Genomic DNA, 15,324 nt, shown 5'->3' on the forward strand with positions numbered 1-15,324 from the left:
ACCCCTACTCCTGTGTCCAAGTGTTTTGTAACCTGGTCATAAAAGGAGACTAGGTTAGTCAGGCATGATCTACCTGCTACGAACCTGTGCTGGTTTCCCCTAGGCATAATTTTTCCTGCTGGGCTCTTGCATATATGAGCCTTAATAATCTTTTCAAAGACTTTGCCAAGGATGGAGGTGAGACTGACTGGCCTGTAGTTGCCTGGATCCTCCTTCCTCCCCTTCTTGAAAATAGGGACCACATTGGCCCTTTTCCAGTCCTCTGGGACCTGGCCCATGCACCACAAGTGCTCAAATATTCTTGCCAGTGGCTGTGCAATGACATCAGCCAGTGCCGCCAGCACCCTCGGATGGAGCTCATCCGGGCCTGCTGACTTAAACACATCCAGTCCTTCCAAGTGACTCTGCACCGAATCAGGGTCAATGCTTGCTAGTCTGACGCCCAGCTGTTGCCTCTCTATGAACCCCATTGTGAGACTTGTCTTGCCCCTCATTTAGGAACACTGAGGCAAAGACCTCATTGAGGAGTTCAGCCTTATCCTCCCCATCTGTCACCAATTGCTTTTGCCCATTCAGTAGTGGTCCTATACCGCCCTGGGCCTTCCTTTTACTCCCTATATATCTGAAAAACAATTTTTTGTTACCCTTAACTTGGGATGCCAACCTGAGCTCCATGGTAGTTTTGGCCTTTCTAACTGCCTCCCTGTGTACTGTGCCTAACATGCTTATAAGCAAGCCAATCAAGTATGGTCTAGATGCACTTCCCATGACCTGGCTGCGCAACTTGTTGGAAAAACCCCTGTCAAAGAACAGCAAGCAATAGTTTACTGTCCAACTAGGAGGGCACTCTCAGTAGAGTCACACAGGAGTCATTCCTAGGCCTGGACCTACTTCACATTTTCATTAAACGACTGGAATGATGGAGTAGAAGGAGCCGAAACCGCGGGGAGAGTAGGCAAGCATTTCATCAGACACGGCAGGAATTAAAAATGATCTGAAACCAAGAAGATGAACATTCAGCTGAAACAGGTACAACACGCTACAGTTAGGAAGGAGGATTAATGCAGAGGATAACTGGTCAAGCAGCAATAGAACAGAAAAGCACCTGGGGGTTCGAGTGGATCACAAAGTAAATAGCAGTCCACAATGTGACGTGACTGCCCCAAAGACAAATCTCATTCAGGGAGGTATTCAGGAGCATTGTACATAATCAAGCCAAGTGAATCTCGAGGCCACTGCCAACGTTGGGGCACCTTCGAAGCTGCACATCGCTGATGATTCTTCAGGCAAAGTGACCCAGTGGCACCCATCTCCACTCCAGGTATGGATGGCCATTAGCTCACAACTCATCCACTGTCCCAGCTGCCTGTGGAGGGTTTAGATTGAGAGTGTGGTTGGGGGTAGAAAGGTAAGAAAGATTTATTGACTTAAGAAAAACACAGCTATGCGTAGTAACAAGACAAATGATGACAGACAAAAGCAATTCGCGTCGGCAACTTATCGGCAGTCCCTCTGATGCCCCATACACAGCAAGCTTCTCTCTCCACAGAGTTCAGCAAGGTCAGGCGTCCCCGGACAACGCTGTCTGAGGGGTGCCGGGAAGGACCCTGGAATGAAGTTCTTGGACTCCTCGAGGTCCACAGGCCCACTGATCCAGGCAACAGCTAACTAATCCTTTTCACAGAGCTGCATCTTCCTTCTGAATGGTTTCCAAATATTGCAGCTAATTTACAGCTTCTGAATGACACTTATAACGTACGATCACTTAGATTCCTTTTTCTTCAACTGTCCATAGACTGACCAATAACAGTACAAGCCTTGCATTCTTTTGATAAGGTAATTTTAACTGCACCACAGGGCCTTACTACTTCTAGGCTTTGTTAAATTTACTAGGCCTTACTTTATACAAGGCCTCACTACATCTTAAACTATAATTAGGCTTTTAGCAACAACTTATAGCTTAATATCTAAACAAATACAGAAAAACACTTGGTCTAATCTTCATAGAGCCTTCAGCAAGCACTTTTATCACACAGGCATACTTTTCAGCTGCCACAATCCACCCTTTGACAGGTCTTTTTAGTCCTGCTGGGTGTCCACACACCCTCCCCACCCAGGCTAGCCCAGGTGGGGGGCACTAGTTTAGTCACCACCAACCTGACCATGGAACAGGTTGTACTGGTTTACATGTTACCAAACAGCAGACCAAAGAGACACCTGGCCTGACCAGGATTGTACATAATGCAGGTGAGTTAATTATTCCACTCTAGCAGGTACTGGTGAGGCCTCACCTGAATGACTATGTCCAGTTTTTGTCACTACACATTAAGTGAGATACAGACAAACCGAAGAGAGTCCACTGGAGGGAAAAAAATTATAAGACATTTAGAAAACATGACCTACAAGGACAGTTGAAAGAACTGGGTTGTTTTAATCTAGAAAAGAGAAGATTGAGAAGGGACTCAAGTCTTCCGGGATATAAAAAGCTGTATTTAAAGGGGGCGGTGACCAACTGTTCTCCACGTTCATTTTGCAGAAGACAAGAACAAACCAGTTTCATTTTCAGGAAAGAAGATTTAGGCTGGATGTTAGGAAAACCTTCATTGGATGGTGAAACCCTGAAGCAGGCTATCCAGGGAAGCTGTTTGCTGGAGGTTTTCATAGAGGAAACGGCCATGTAGTATAGACGGGGGAGATATGCGTGGTCCTGCCTCAGTGGTCTCCTGAAGTCCCTCCCATTCATTCCTGTGATCTTCACAGCTCTGAGGCTCGCAACATCCACTTGAAGTCAAGAGGACTCAGCATGTGTTGGGCCAAGGCTTCAAGTATTTCACTGATGGAGGCTCCTTGAGATGAGACCCGACAGTTGCTTTTCAGACTGCGTGCAACAGAGTCATTGTGCAACCACAAAAAACACATCAGTCCTTAATAACCACTGCTCACATTTCACTTTCTGACCTCATGGCATGTAGGGTCACGTGTGCACTCTGATTGACTACATATTTTTTCTTTTGCAAATCATACCACTCACAGCTTTTTCAACAAGCAGCATTTCTGTCCTAGGCATTGACAGTCTATGACAGACGTATCGGTCTAATAGTACAAATCCCCACTGCACAAATTACTTGGCTGAGTCATAGCTGCAAAGCTATGGTGCCAGTGACTGTGAAATGCGATGGTGATCTCTCCTATAAGAATTACAGCAGCAAACCCAAAAAAGGGCAGCCAAACCAGACGTCAAGCAAACTAGCAGAGATCAGGGTTGACCAGTGATGGATAAAACCGTTCTCTTTTGAGGGCTACGGTGATAGTCACCCCCTTTGTCTATACAATTTTATCTTGTACAGCACTTTTCAGAGATTCTCCTGGAGAAATCAGGTTTCCGGGGTCACAGGCAACAGGTAAAATTAAAAAACGCTCGGAAAGGGAAGATAAACAGAGAGAGAAAAGATCATGCTGGCTGAGGCTTGAAGAAGGATGGAAGCAGTGACAAGGCAAGATAGGAGACTCCAAAGGACACGGGTTACAACAAAGACTTTAACATCGATGCTGGGGAGGGTAGCATGGTTGTCAGTGATTCACTGGGGCCTGGCTGGATTGTTTCCCATTTAGGTTCATGGCAAGAGCCAGGCGTTTGGTGTGATCCTCCCCAAAACCGACATGCAGTTCTGGTTTTCTGAATGTAACAGGGACAACCAACAACTCCTAGTTTCTAAGCCTGCATCTCCAGGCAGCCCATGCCCCAACAAGCTCTGCGGGTGCTTGAGCTAGTTGGGCATTTTTGGATGAATCTGTTTTTCCGTTGGAACATTCGGATGCCTTAAAAGCGAATACACCCTTGAAATCAAAACCATTTGAGCAAAAACACATTCAGGAGTTGCTCATTTCCTTTCTACATTCATGTTCTGCTTTCAATTCCGATCTGCATCCTAAGGTTTTAGTTTCCCATTTTGGTGCAGTCTGTAGGGCGTTGCTTCGTGTGGGCGAGTGCACATTATTTCTGGATGGTTGGGCTTACCACTCGAACTCAGCCTTTCCCAGGGACGGAGGGCTTGTTTGCAGCTGTGTGTGCAGCAAAGCAGACAGCATCTTGGATGAAAGAACCAGAGCAACTGGTTTTGAAGATTTCTTCCAGCATAGCAACACAGCCAAGTGCTCTCCCTTCCCCCTGATCCCCATCCCTGTGCTCTGCTGCTGCAGACAGTAGCAATTATTCATGGACCGACTCCCATCCTTGTGAAGCCTGCCTGCGGCTCTTCGCCTCCCACCCCCCATTTCAAGGGACTGATAAGCTGCAGTCATCTGAGTTTCCCAGAGAAAATCCACTTCTGGCAATGCTGCCGATCCAAGCACCAACATCCCCCACAGCCAGACGGTGAGGGGTGTATTGTGGATCCAGGAGACCGCCACACGAGCCAGCTCCCAGGAGGCATCTTCAGTGGAGCATGTTGCAATGGAGGGAGAAGAAGGAAGCATCCTCCTGGAAGCTTGCTAAGTAGCAAGCCTGTTCAGTTCTGCAAGGTAGACCCTGGGAAGTAAAGGGAGAAAAACCACCCATGACCACCATGCCTAAGACAGACAGTTCATAAAAAAGGACCCTGGGGAGTATGGTCAGCCTCTCCAGGTGGGGAAGCACCAATGGCAGTGATTACAAGGATAAAGAGGGGAGCACCCCTCTGATGCCACATGAGGTTGCCTCTCTTGGACTAGTGGACCCATTTGGGGGCTCCTCCTGAAGATCATCCACATCCCATGGCTATGAACCTGGTGAACAAAAGCAATGCAAGTAGCAAAGTAATTCCCTTGCTCAAGTGCTGGAAAACAGACCGTGTCTCACACAGACCTACATCCAGGGCCAGAACAACACAGCTGTGCAATTCCCTGCTGGCACTTGCACCTGATCTTTTGGGAAAACACCCTCTCCGAGGCACTGGGAAGCAGGAGCATTAGTGGGTGGCAACACAGCTAAAGCCCTGATTCAAAGTACCCTGGTACCCTTCCCCTCCGACAGGCTGGGCATTAGGAGGGGGGTCAGCAGTGTTGGTAGCTCTGGTAGGGCTCATGGTGTGTCCCCTCCAAGGACTGCTGGCTACAATGTCCTCAAAGGGAGTCAAAGGGCCTATACTCCCCTCCCCATAGCCACCTGGGAGCCCGTCACAATGGGGGCAGAGAGGTCCCTCTGACTGCTTTGCCACCTTCACAAACTGCTTGCAGTGTTACCTTAGGAAGCCACCCCTCTCCCCACTTCCTCATCACTCATCTTCCCTGTAGCACCTCACTCCACCAGTCCAACAGCCCATTTTCTTTCCCCAGCAGAGACCATCCTACTGCTGCCTTTCTTCCCTGCAATGGTGCAGGAAACCAGATGTCACAACAGATGACCGTCACAACTTCCAGGAACAGGCCACGGCAACTTCTTGTTGCTGTTATCGACTAGAGCATTTCAGAACAATCAAACCTGGACGTTTTGAAGACTCTTGGGGAACCCCACGCAAAGAAAGCAAACCAAAGAAAAAAAAAGCCTTTTACTGTATTCATCTTGCAGGAAGTTTCACATGTTGGATGTCCCCTCCCAGGCTGGGCTGCTGCATTTCTGAAAACAGGTGGAAAACTTTTTGCAAGTTTTCCAGTCTCTGCTGCCTCTCAGGCCTGCCCTGACAACTGCTTATCTAGCTTCCTGGCTGGCTTCTACCTGATAGCCACACAAACAGACCTGAAGTCTATCACTGGTTAGCATTGTGCACTTACTATCAGTCCCTAGAGAAACCCTTATTCACCCCAAGTTGCTCAGACCTTCCCATGTAGCTCAGTGCCTTGACTTGTAGCCTTTCTTGTTTTAATAACGTTACATCACAAAGAAGCCAGAGTGCTTTTATCCTGGATTCAGCCTGGATGAAAGGTAGATTGCATACTCACCAGCCTTAGCAAGGTGTGGGACTGTCCATAAAGCCAAGACACCCTTGCTGGAACCCCTGACCATCCTCCACGTCCCCTCCGCTCATCATCTCACCGGTGTTTAAGAAGGTGACCCAGGGAATGACCTAACTCAGGCAGAAAAAGAATAAATTACTGAATGGGTTACCATCTTCACTGTTTATCTAAATAGTTTTCTGTTGCCACATTTTCCCATCACCGATCTAAGTCAAATTTACTCCCCGGTACTGATAGTTGTGAAAATAAGTCTGTGAAAATACTTCCGCATTGCTGGGAATTTTAAGATGCTGCAATACTTTTTCTCCTCCAAGCCTAAACTTAAGGTCACATCCTCTCAAGTCCTTGTGGCAATACCATGCCCCTGTCTGTCGACGCTAGCATCCGAGTCTGATGTGAGAAGGGTTTTGAAACAGGAAAGGCAGGTGCGGTTATAAGAACCCTTTTCATTATGTTGAATCACACCCCAGCTACTGAAAGTTTCCCTTTTGCATCTGGCCCAAGTCATTGCAATTCTGTCAAACCCACAAAATCTTTGAAACAGGAGCAGAGCCCTAACAAAACCTGTGTATCTCTGAGAGCACAGAGTTATTACTACTGTAATAACTGTCTGCCTCCCTGCTCTTACCCAGCAGCAAGTGAAAAGGAAGTTGGGGCAATTTACCCATTTCATCCACAGGTAAATCACCCGTTTAGCTACTGCTTCCTGTGGGATGGGTTTGATGCTGTGGAGCAGCTGCTTCGCAATAAATCCCAGCTCCCTTTTAATTCCCTGCATTTTAATCCAGGTCCCATGTGCCCTCGACATCTGGGTACCTACCAGCACCTTCCATTAAAATGTGTAGAGCCGTGGTTCTCCACCTCGTTCGACTCAAGGCCCTCCCTGGAAAATGCCAGCTCTTTGGCACAAGAGGAATACAAATCTCTAAAACTCTTGGTTCAGAGGTGATACCTTTTATTAGACCAATGAAAAAATAGCAAAAAAAATTGTCTTTCTTTGCAAGGTTTCCCTTCTTGTGCCCTTCTTCAGGCTGAGGGGAAATCGAAGATTGTAAAAGTCCCCTTTTAGGTAGAAAATAAACTTCATTTTGCATAGAGGAAGCTTAAGGTGGATTTATATTCTTTTGGGTCCATGAGAGTACCCCATTGTGTGAGATCCCTGAAGCTCTTTGGCACCTGTTTTTTGACTATGGAAAAAGACTATAGAGCAAGTCTTCTGTTGCAAAGAACTCCAAAAGCCCACAGCAGGGCAGGATGGTTTTGACACTATGGATTCCTATTTGATATCTCTGGGTTTATCATAAGAATCATGCAGAGGTGTTTGCACACCTAACATTGCTAATATTGAATGGCATCCTATAACATCCCTTAAAGGATCTTGCGGCACTCTGGTTGAGACTCACTGATGCAGAACAGTGCTAAAGAAGCAGACTGAGCTGCATAAAGACACGGTTAGCAAGATGCTCAGGGGAGCTGGAGGTTTCCAAGAGGAGGCTGGAGGATAAGCACTGTTCAGAGCTGATTTCCTGCATGGGGTTGGACCAGACAACCCTTGGGGTCCTTTGCAACCATACGAGTCTACGGCAAGTAGAAGACCACTGGAAGTTCCCCACTCCTGAACTGGTCACGTGGCCATGACAAGGTGTTGAATCAGATGCATGTCTTGGTGTTTTAGTGTCATATAAAATGTATGAGGTCAGTCATAGAAACCCAGCCCATTTTCTGAAATAAGAACATTTGTGTACCTGATGTGTGTATCCACTCTCTTCCTTTCCTTCTCCCCCTTGTGCCCTCAGCATGTTGTGTTTAAAAGGGGGTTAAAAAACCTGCACATGGAAAATAAAACATGCTTTTGGGGAAACCAGGTATTTTTATTAAACGTTTAATAGCGACTAGTTTAATCAATACATTTTGAGATTTTCTTCCATTTTAGCTGCTACTATCACTTCTGTTTTTCATGATTGCTGTCAGGATGTATGGAAATGTCAAACTAGCTTTGAAAAATGCTGTAAAAAACAAAAGTTCACGCTTTATCACTAACCTGGATAAGTGAAATTCTCAGGAGACTTTAGCAAATCACAACTTGCTTCTACAGATTTAAAACTCAGAACTTGCTAGTAATACTAAATGGCCAGTAGCTTACCATTTGCAGTATAATTACCAGTGATGGAAGAAAACATACTGAATGTTTATAGGCCTTCACGCCTGACTCGCACTGCAAAGTTAAAAGTTTTAATCTTAGATCCTGAAACCAAAATCAATTGCTGTTTCAGCTACAGTCATCAGGCACTCTGCATTTTGTTGCTATTTGATATCTTTTTTAGCTTGTGTGCCTAAAGGCTTTGTAGTGTTAAGTATTTAACTAACGCAGCCTTATGGGGGCTTGGACAAGGACCCAAGCTTATGTCAAGGACCCAAGCTAAATTTTGAATGCCCTTTAGCCCTGGACAATTGTGTTGAGAATTGTTTCAGATGGGTCTTCTTTCATAGTTTCATAGGTGTCAGGGTTGGAAGGGACCTATTAGATTGAGTCCAACCCCCTGCCCCAGGCAGGAAAGAGTGCTGGGGTCAGATGACCCCAGCCAGGTGTCTGTCAAATCTCCTTTTAAATACCTCCAAGGAAGGGGACAGCACCACCTCCCTTGGAAGTGTATTCCATATTTTGGCAACCCTCACTGTAAAGAATATTTTTCTGATGTTCATTTTGAATTTGATCTCCTTCAGTTTGTGGCCATTATTTCTAGTTACTCCGACGGGCACCCTGGTAAACATCGTATGCCCTGTTTCTTTCTGTCCCCACCCCTGATGAGTTTGTAGGTGGCCACTAGATCACCTCTCAGCCTCCTCTTGCAGAGGCTGAAGAGTTTTAGGTCTTCCAATCAGTCCACATAGGGGTTTTTCTGTAGGCCTTTAACCAGACGAGCGGCCCTCCTCTGAACCCCCTCCAGGCCATCCACATCCCTCCTGAAGTGCGGTGCCCAAAACTGGACGCAGTACTCCAACTGTGGCCAGACCAGTGCCGCATAGAGGGGGAGCTTATGAAGAGGGCAAACAGAAGAGGGAAGTTCAGGGAGATGGCAAACAACACAGAGGCAGATAGGACAGAAATCACAAACCAGAGCAGCAGATCAGTGGGGAGCACTGGGCAGAGAACAGAAAGCAATGCAGCAGATAGGGCAGGGAAGGGGATCAGAGTCGCAATTAGATAAGACATGAGGGTGATCTGTGGCACGCCTGCCAAAAAGGTCAGTTCCCACTACTTTAAATTATACAGGCAACTCCAATTGAACATTTCCTATCAGTGAATAATTTTTAAATTGAAGAAGAAAATCCAGATACATCACAAACACACAAGAACAAAAACTTAAATTAACCTGTCAAGACTGAATTGATTCAGCCTCAGGTTGTTCGACTGTCTGCACTTAACCTTTGTATTAAATCAAAGAAATTGTCTTGTATTTTATGCTTCCTATGTTAAGAACAGGTGGCTATCACTAAGAACGACCTGTATGCCTGCTATTGTTCTGTTTTGGGGATAAGTAGGGGTGAATGATCTCATGCCGTAAGATTACATGTTGTAAATAAACTGGTAAGAAAAGGGGTTGTGTGAAGGTATATGCTAAACCAGGGGCGGGCAAAATGCAGCCTGCAGGCTGGATGTGGCCTGCCAGGTCATTCTATCTGGCCCATGGGACCCCTAAAAAATTTAGAAAATTAATATTTATCTGCCCCTGGCTGCCTGTCATGTAGCCCTTGATGGCTTGCCAAAACTCAGTAAGCGGCCCTCTGCCCAAAATAATTGCCCGCCCCTGCCCTAAACTCATTCCATAACAGTGTTCGGGCGCCCGCATCTCTCGCATATATGGTAACATGCTCGTTGTTCATCGGTCAGGATTTCTTATAACCCTAATCATAAGAAACTAATTGAGCTGGACTGGATTAGTCTTCTGCATTTTTAGGTATAAAATTAAGAATTCTACAATTTCTCCCATTTGCAAGAACAATGCATACAACCAGTTTCTGAAAACTAGGTAGAAGTCTGTTTACATCCTGATGCGATGTGCCAAAATGACAAAGATTTCCACTGACAAACACAGGAGTGTTTCACATTTTATTTCAAACAAATCTTACATAAAAAAATGCACAAATTCTAAAAAGCAAGGACACTTTGTGGAGCAGGTCCCGGGTGGAGACCAAGTGCATCCTGGAAAGGTGTGTGTGTGTGTATACATATACAAAGGTGGCTTAAACCTCACTTTTGTGCATTCCCAGCAAGACTTTGGTACAGGGCTAGCCCCCCTGTACTGCTGGGCTGCTCTAGCTCACAGGCTTCAGATGGCCACAATTGATTGAAACTGCAGCCAAAAGATCAGCCAGGGGCAGGGGCATTCTTCTCCTATCCTGTTCCCTCTAAATGAAGTTCCCTGCTTTGGAAGCAGGAGGTGGGAGTACGATAAAACCTCCTGCCCTGGTTTTAAACCACTATCATTACACTTCACAGATCTCTCTGGGATGTCTAAACTGGCTTCAGGGTCAAACACTACAAGCAGCATGGCACAAAGCATCTGCACAGCCCCAAAGAATCCAGTCTTATTCAGTCATTTACATTTAAGAACCTCTACTATACACACTTGATAGAAAAACTAAACTGGCATCACAGATTTCAGGGATGTGGCACATTTCCACAGTGTCAAGAGTAAAGGGAAATGCTTTATGACAGGCATGTTTAACACCAAATGCTCTTTCTACAAATGCTCTTTGAGGACACACACATAGACTTCAAGGTACAAAAAAACCTGATGAACTTTTTAAGAAGAAAGCAGAGGGAAGGCACCATTCTGTTTTAGCTCTGCTTGAATGCAAAAGCCGATAATTTGACATTTGCAGACTGATCTAAAGGTTTCCGTTTTCTGGGCAAACTCAAGTCCTCTTTTGATTTTTCTTCCTGGCTCTCTCCTCGCTCATCGCTTGCACCCAAGGGGCGTTTCCGCTTTTTTACTTCGGTTGAATTGCTATCTGCTGTTCCTCCTTTGGCTTGCTCTGTCCAACCCTTAAAAAATATAAAGGAAAAAAGCATGTGTATGGGAAAAGCAAAACACTATAACAGAGTGTCTCTCAAAAAATGGTCACATGCTTTCACCATCAGGAAATTCAGAGCCACTGGTTCAAGATGTCCACCACAGGCCCACACACTTGATCAACCGAGCAATATAAATATGAGTACATTTTTGTGACAATCTTCACTGTCCTCTTATGATAGTGGGAAAGAAATACCTGCCATATGGGAACAGCGTCTGCACTGACTCCAGCTAAGATGCAAAAGCAAATTGATGATAAAGTTGGAAGTTACCTCCCGGGAATCCTGTGTGCTAATACCTCTTCTTCTTCCCATCGTTATCTTAACAAGGCTAGCTGTGAACCGCAATGGCAGTGTTTTAATGACCACTTGCAGCATATTGCTCTATGGTCCTTTGTTTTAGCTGTTAAAAATATTTTTCTAACATCACTTTAACAACTTTTCCTATTTTTAAGAGTCCAGGAATAATTATTCCTAGTTATACTGTCTGTAACACACTTGAGTAATTTCTTCCCTTCTCTTATTTTGCTGTTTCATAGATTTATTATTTGTTTCTCAATGTAGAATGATGCTTATTTAATGCTCAAGGCTTCAGGACTGAGTACTAGTCCTTGGTTGGTTTCTCTCACATGTTTTAATAGGTGAAGTTTTGAGGGCTAATTACTAATCAGAGAATCAGAGAAAACAAGGGCGGGAAGGGACCTCAGGAGGCCACATCTAGTCCAACCCCCTGCTTAAAGCAGGACCTTCCCCAACTACATCATCCCAGCCAAGACTTTGTCTAGCCAGGTTTTAAAAACCTCCAAGGATGGAGACTCCACCACCTCTCTGGGTAACCTGTTCCAGTGTTTCACCACCCTCCTAGTGAGAAAGTTTTTCCTAATATCCAACCTAAACATCCCTTGCTGCTACTTGAGCCCATTGATTCTTGTTCTGTCAATATAATATATTTGCACAAGCTCATTGCAGGCCCCAGATTGTGGACAAAATGTTTTCTTTTCCTGTCCATGTTTTTCCTGTAATGAGGAAAACAAAGCTCCACATACAGATCCACACCAACATGGCTTAACCATGGCTTTGACCTTGTTCTGGTGTGCCATATATGATTTATATGCCATTACAGCAGTTACTGTAGCCTTAGAGTGTACATTAGTCTCTAATTTGCAGTGCACGATAGCATCTAGTTACTTTTCAGCATTTCTGCTTCCTAACAAGTATTCTCCTTTTTGTTGTGTTGCTATCTAAGTTTGACCACTCTGATTAAGTTCCTTCCTTTACAACAGGGGCGGGTAATTATTTTGGGTAGAGGGCCACTTACTGAGTTTCAGCAAGCCATCGAGGGCCGCATGACAGGCAGCTCAGGGCAGATTAATATTAATTTTCTACATTTTTCAAGGGCCCCGTGGGCCGGATAGAATAGCCTGGCAGGCCACATCCGGCCTGCGGGCCGCATTTTGCCCACCCCTGCTTTACAAGGTCTTTATATCCTGTCCTGTGTTCAAACCCTCTCGAAATCTAATACTTTTCTAAACAGTATTCCTTCCCATAGGCGATGCATGCCTCCTAAGGCTGGGGGGTCATGGTAACTGCCTGCAGGCAGTAATGCAGGCATCGGCAGTGAGGGTAGGCCGACTGGCCGTAGTGGTGTAGGCAGCAGGGGACCCCCAAAAGCTGATTGCCAACTGGGGGGGTCCCCCCACAGCTGGATGGCAAGCCCAGAAGTGCCAGTGGCGCTTCTCAGGGGGGCACCAGTACTCCGCCTGCCTCCGCTGACTGTTGTCTAAGCCAAGAGCGCTCTCACCCCCATGCACCTCCTACACATTGCCACTGTTCCTTCCTTTAAAGCAATTGTTCACTTTCAAATATATTGACATTTGGCCGATAAGTAAAATTACAAGTTTTGAGTTTTGGCCTGGTCTAATACTTTCAGCTCCTGGGGCCAGAGAGTAGCAGTATCTAAAACAGCATCAAAATTGGAATTTTCACAGGCCTCAGAGGTAAAAAGAAACAATATGGGTAGTAATTGATGGAATTCAATCATCATGGTGTCCTGTGACCAGTGGACCCATATTGTTCAACATCTTCATTAATGATGTGGACATCGGAGTCAGGAGCGGACTGGCCAAGTTTGCCGATGACACCAAACTTTGGGGCAAAGCATCCACACCAGAAGACAGGCAGGTGATCCAGGCTGATCTGGACAGGCTCAGGAAATGGGCGGACAAGAACCTGATGGTGTTTAACACCGAAAAATGCAAGGTTCTCCACCTTGGAAAGAAAAACCTTCAGCATCCTTATAGGCTCAGCAGTGCTACGCTGACTAGCGCTACGGAAGAAAGACTTGGGGGTCATCACTGACCACAAGATGAACATGAGCCTGCAATGCGATGTTGCGGCTAGTAAAGCGACCAAAACGTTGGCTTGCATCCATAGATGCTTCTCAAGCAAATCCTGGGATGTCATTCTCCCCCTGCATTCGGCCTTGGTGAAGCTGCAGCTGGAGTACTGCGTCCAGTTTTGGGACCCACAATTCAAAAAGGATGTGGAGAAGCTTGAGAGAGTCCAGAGAAGAGCCACGCACATGATCAGAGGTCAGGAAAGCAGACCTTACGATGACAGGCTGAGAGCTATGGGGCTTTTTAGCCTGGAAAAGCTCAGACTCAGGGGTGATCTGATGGCCACCTATAAGTTTATCAGGGGTGACCACCAGGATCTGGGGGAACATTTGTTCACCAGAGTGCCCCAAGGGATGATGAGGTCGAACAGTTATAAACTACTGCGAGACCATTTCAGGCTGGACATAAGGAAGAATTTCTTTACTGTCCGAGCCCCCAAGGTCTGGAACAGCCTGCCATCGGAGGTGGTTCAAGCACCTACTCTGAACACCTTCAAGAGCAAATTGGATGCTTATCTTGCTGGGATCCTACGACCCCAGCTGACTTCCTGCCCTTTGGGCAGGGGGCTGGACTCAATGATCTTCCGAGGTCCCTTCCAGCCCTAATGTCTATGAAATCTATGAAATTTTTGAAAAAATTCAAGAATGCTTTCTTACCATCCTTTCTTCAGATGTTAGCATTCTAAATCGACTCATGCCTTCTTTTATTATTTCTGTTTCCTCCAAATCAGGTGCATCTTCCAAAATGCTCCCTCTGTTTTCTTCTAGCCACATCTGGAATCCTGTCTTTGGTCTAAAGTAGTCACCAAAAGAATTGCCAGTGTATGAACATTATCAAAAACTCTTTACAAAATGTCATATTTGAACCAAAACCCAAATGGAATATTCTTAGCTGTCACAAAGCCCCTCCCTAAAAAAGTAGTGGATATGCTCAGCAGTTCCCAGTCGCTCTCAGCACCCCCTCAGGACTGCTGCAGCAGCAGCACTGGTCTGTATGTTTTTAAAAATAAAGTGCTTGACTACTTAAAAGTGTCTGCAGATGAACACTTCAGTGGTCCATCTCTTAAAGTAGGATGTAGACCCCCGTGATCACTATGTTGCCATAGCATGCGAAAAGAGTGGCCTGCAAAAAGCTGCTTGGGGTGTGGCAGGAGGGCAATCAGAGGTATGTGGCCATCAATACAGCCAGGCAGCATGGTAGAGAGCAGCTCCCCCAGCTCCCTGCAGGTAAGTCTATGCGGCAGGGGCACAGGCAACACCTAGGTGCATGGAGTGGGGTGGGAATTGGTGACATGTGGGAGGCACAGTGGGGAGATTGAGATAGCAGTGACTGCTTGCACCAAGCCTGCATAGTGAGGGAGGGAGCAGGGCATGGTTGGCAGTTGGTGGCTGGGGGCACTGCCCAGTTAGGGTAGCGTGCAGTGCCTGGGCTGAAGCAGGTGGGAATCTGTGGCCACAGGGCCTGGCCAGGGAGCAGGATGGAGCCACGGGTGACTCATCCTGGGTGGGAGTTCCCTGCTGCTATGTGCACTTGTGAGGAGGGGTTGGGCCCACAGGTGATTCATTGGAGGGGCACATGCCCCCCCAGATTTCTGCACCCACAGCAGGGCATAGGGCTGCAACTTGGCCAGACCAGCACTGGGCAGGAGCCACCTCCATGGCCCAGTGGGTAAGACCCAACTCAGGAGGGTGGAGCAGGGCAGGGAGGCTTGATGCTGCTGCTGCTGCTGCTGCTGGGAGTGCCGTGCGAGCATGGCCACCAAGGTGAGGTGCTCTGAGAGTAGCAGTGCAGATTTGTGCCTCCCCCACTGTGGCAGTGGGCACCTCACCTTGGGGGCCATAGCTGCAGGCTGGGAGTGAGGGGCAGCCAGCAAGGCATGGGGTGGGGGGTGGGGGGGCTGTGGGTTGGGAGTGAAGTGCA

The 15,324-nt window shown here is 46.6% G+C and overlaps 1 protein-coding gene across 2 annotated transcripts in view; it reads right to left on the reverse strand.

Moving 5' to 3' along the window:
• Positions 1-10,028: 10,028 nt before the first annotated feature.
• The window catches only part of WDHD1 (WD repeat and HMG-box DNA binding protein 1), a 62,434-nt gene continuing 57,138 nt past the window's right edge, over positions 10,029-15,324 (reverse strand). For both annotated transcript variants that reach the window (XM_019518344.1, XM_019518343.1), the window contains exons 25-26: positions 14,061-14,196; positions 10,029-10,981 (exon numbers count right to left, since the gene is read on the reverse strand). In XM_019518344.1, the coding sequence (XP_019373889.1) occupies positions 10,775-10,981; positions 14,061-14,196 (343 nt within the window). In that variant the 3' untranslated portion in view covers positions 10,029-10,774. The remainder of the gene's footprint in view (positions 10,982-14,060; positions 14,197-15,324) is intronic.

This window comes from Gavialis gangeticus, unplaced genomic scaffold, assembly GCF_001723915.1.
Source record: "Gavialis gangeticus isolate Ggan-Ray unplaced genomic scaffold, GavGan_comp1, whole genome shotgun sequence".
NCBI lineage: Eukaryota > Metazoa > Chordata > Crocodylia > Gavialidae > Gavialis > Gavialis gangeticus.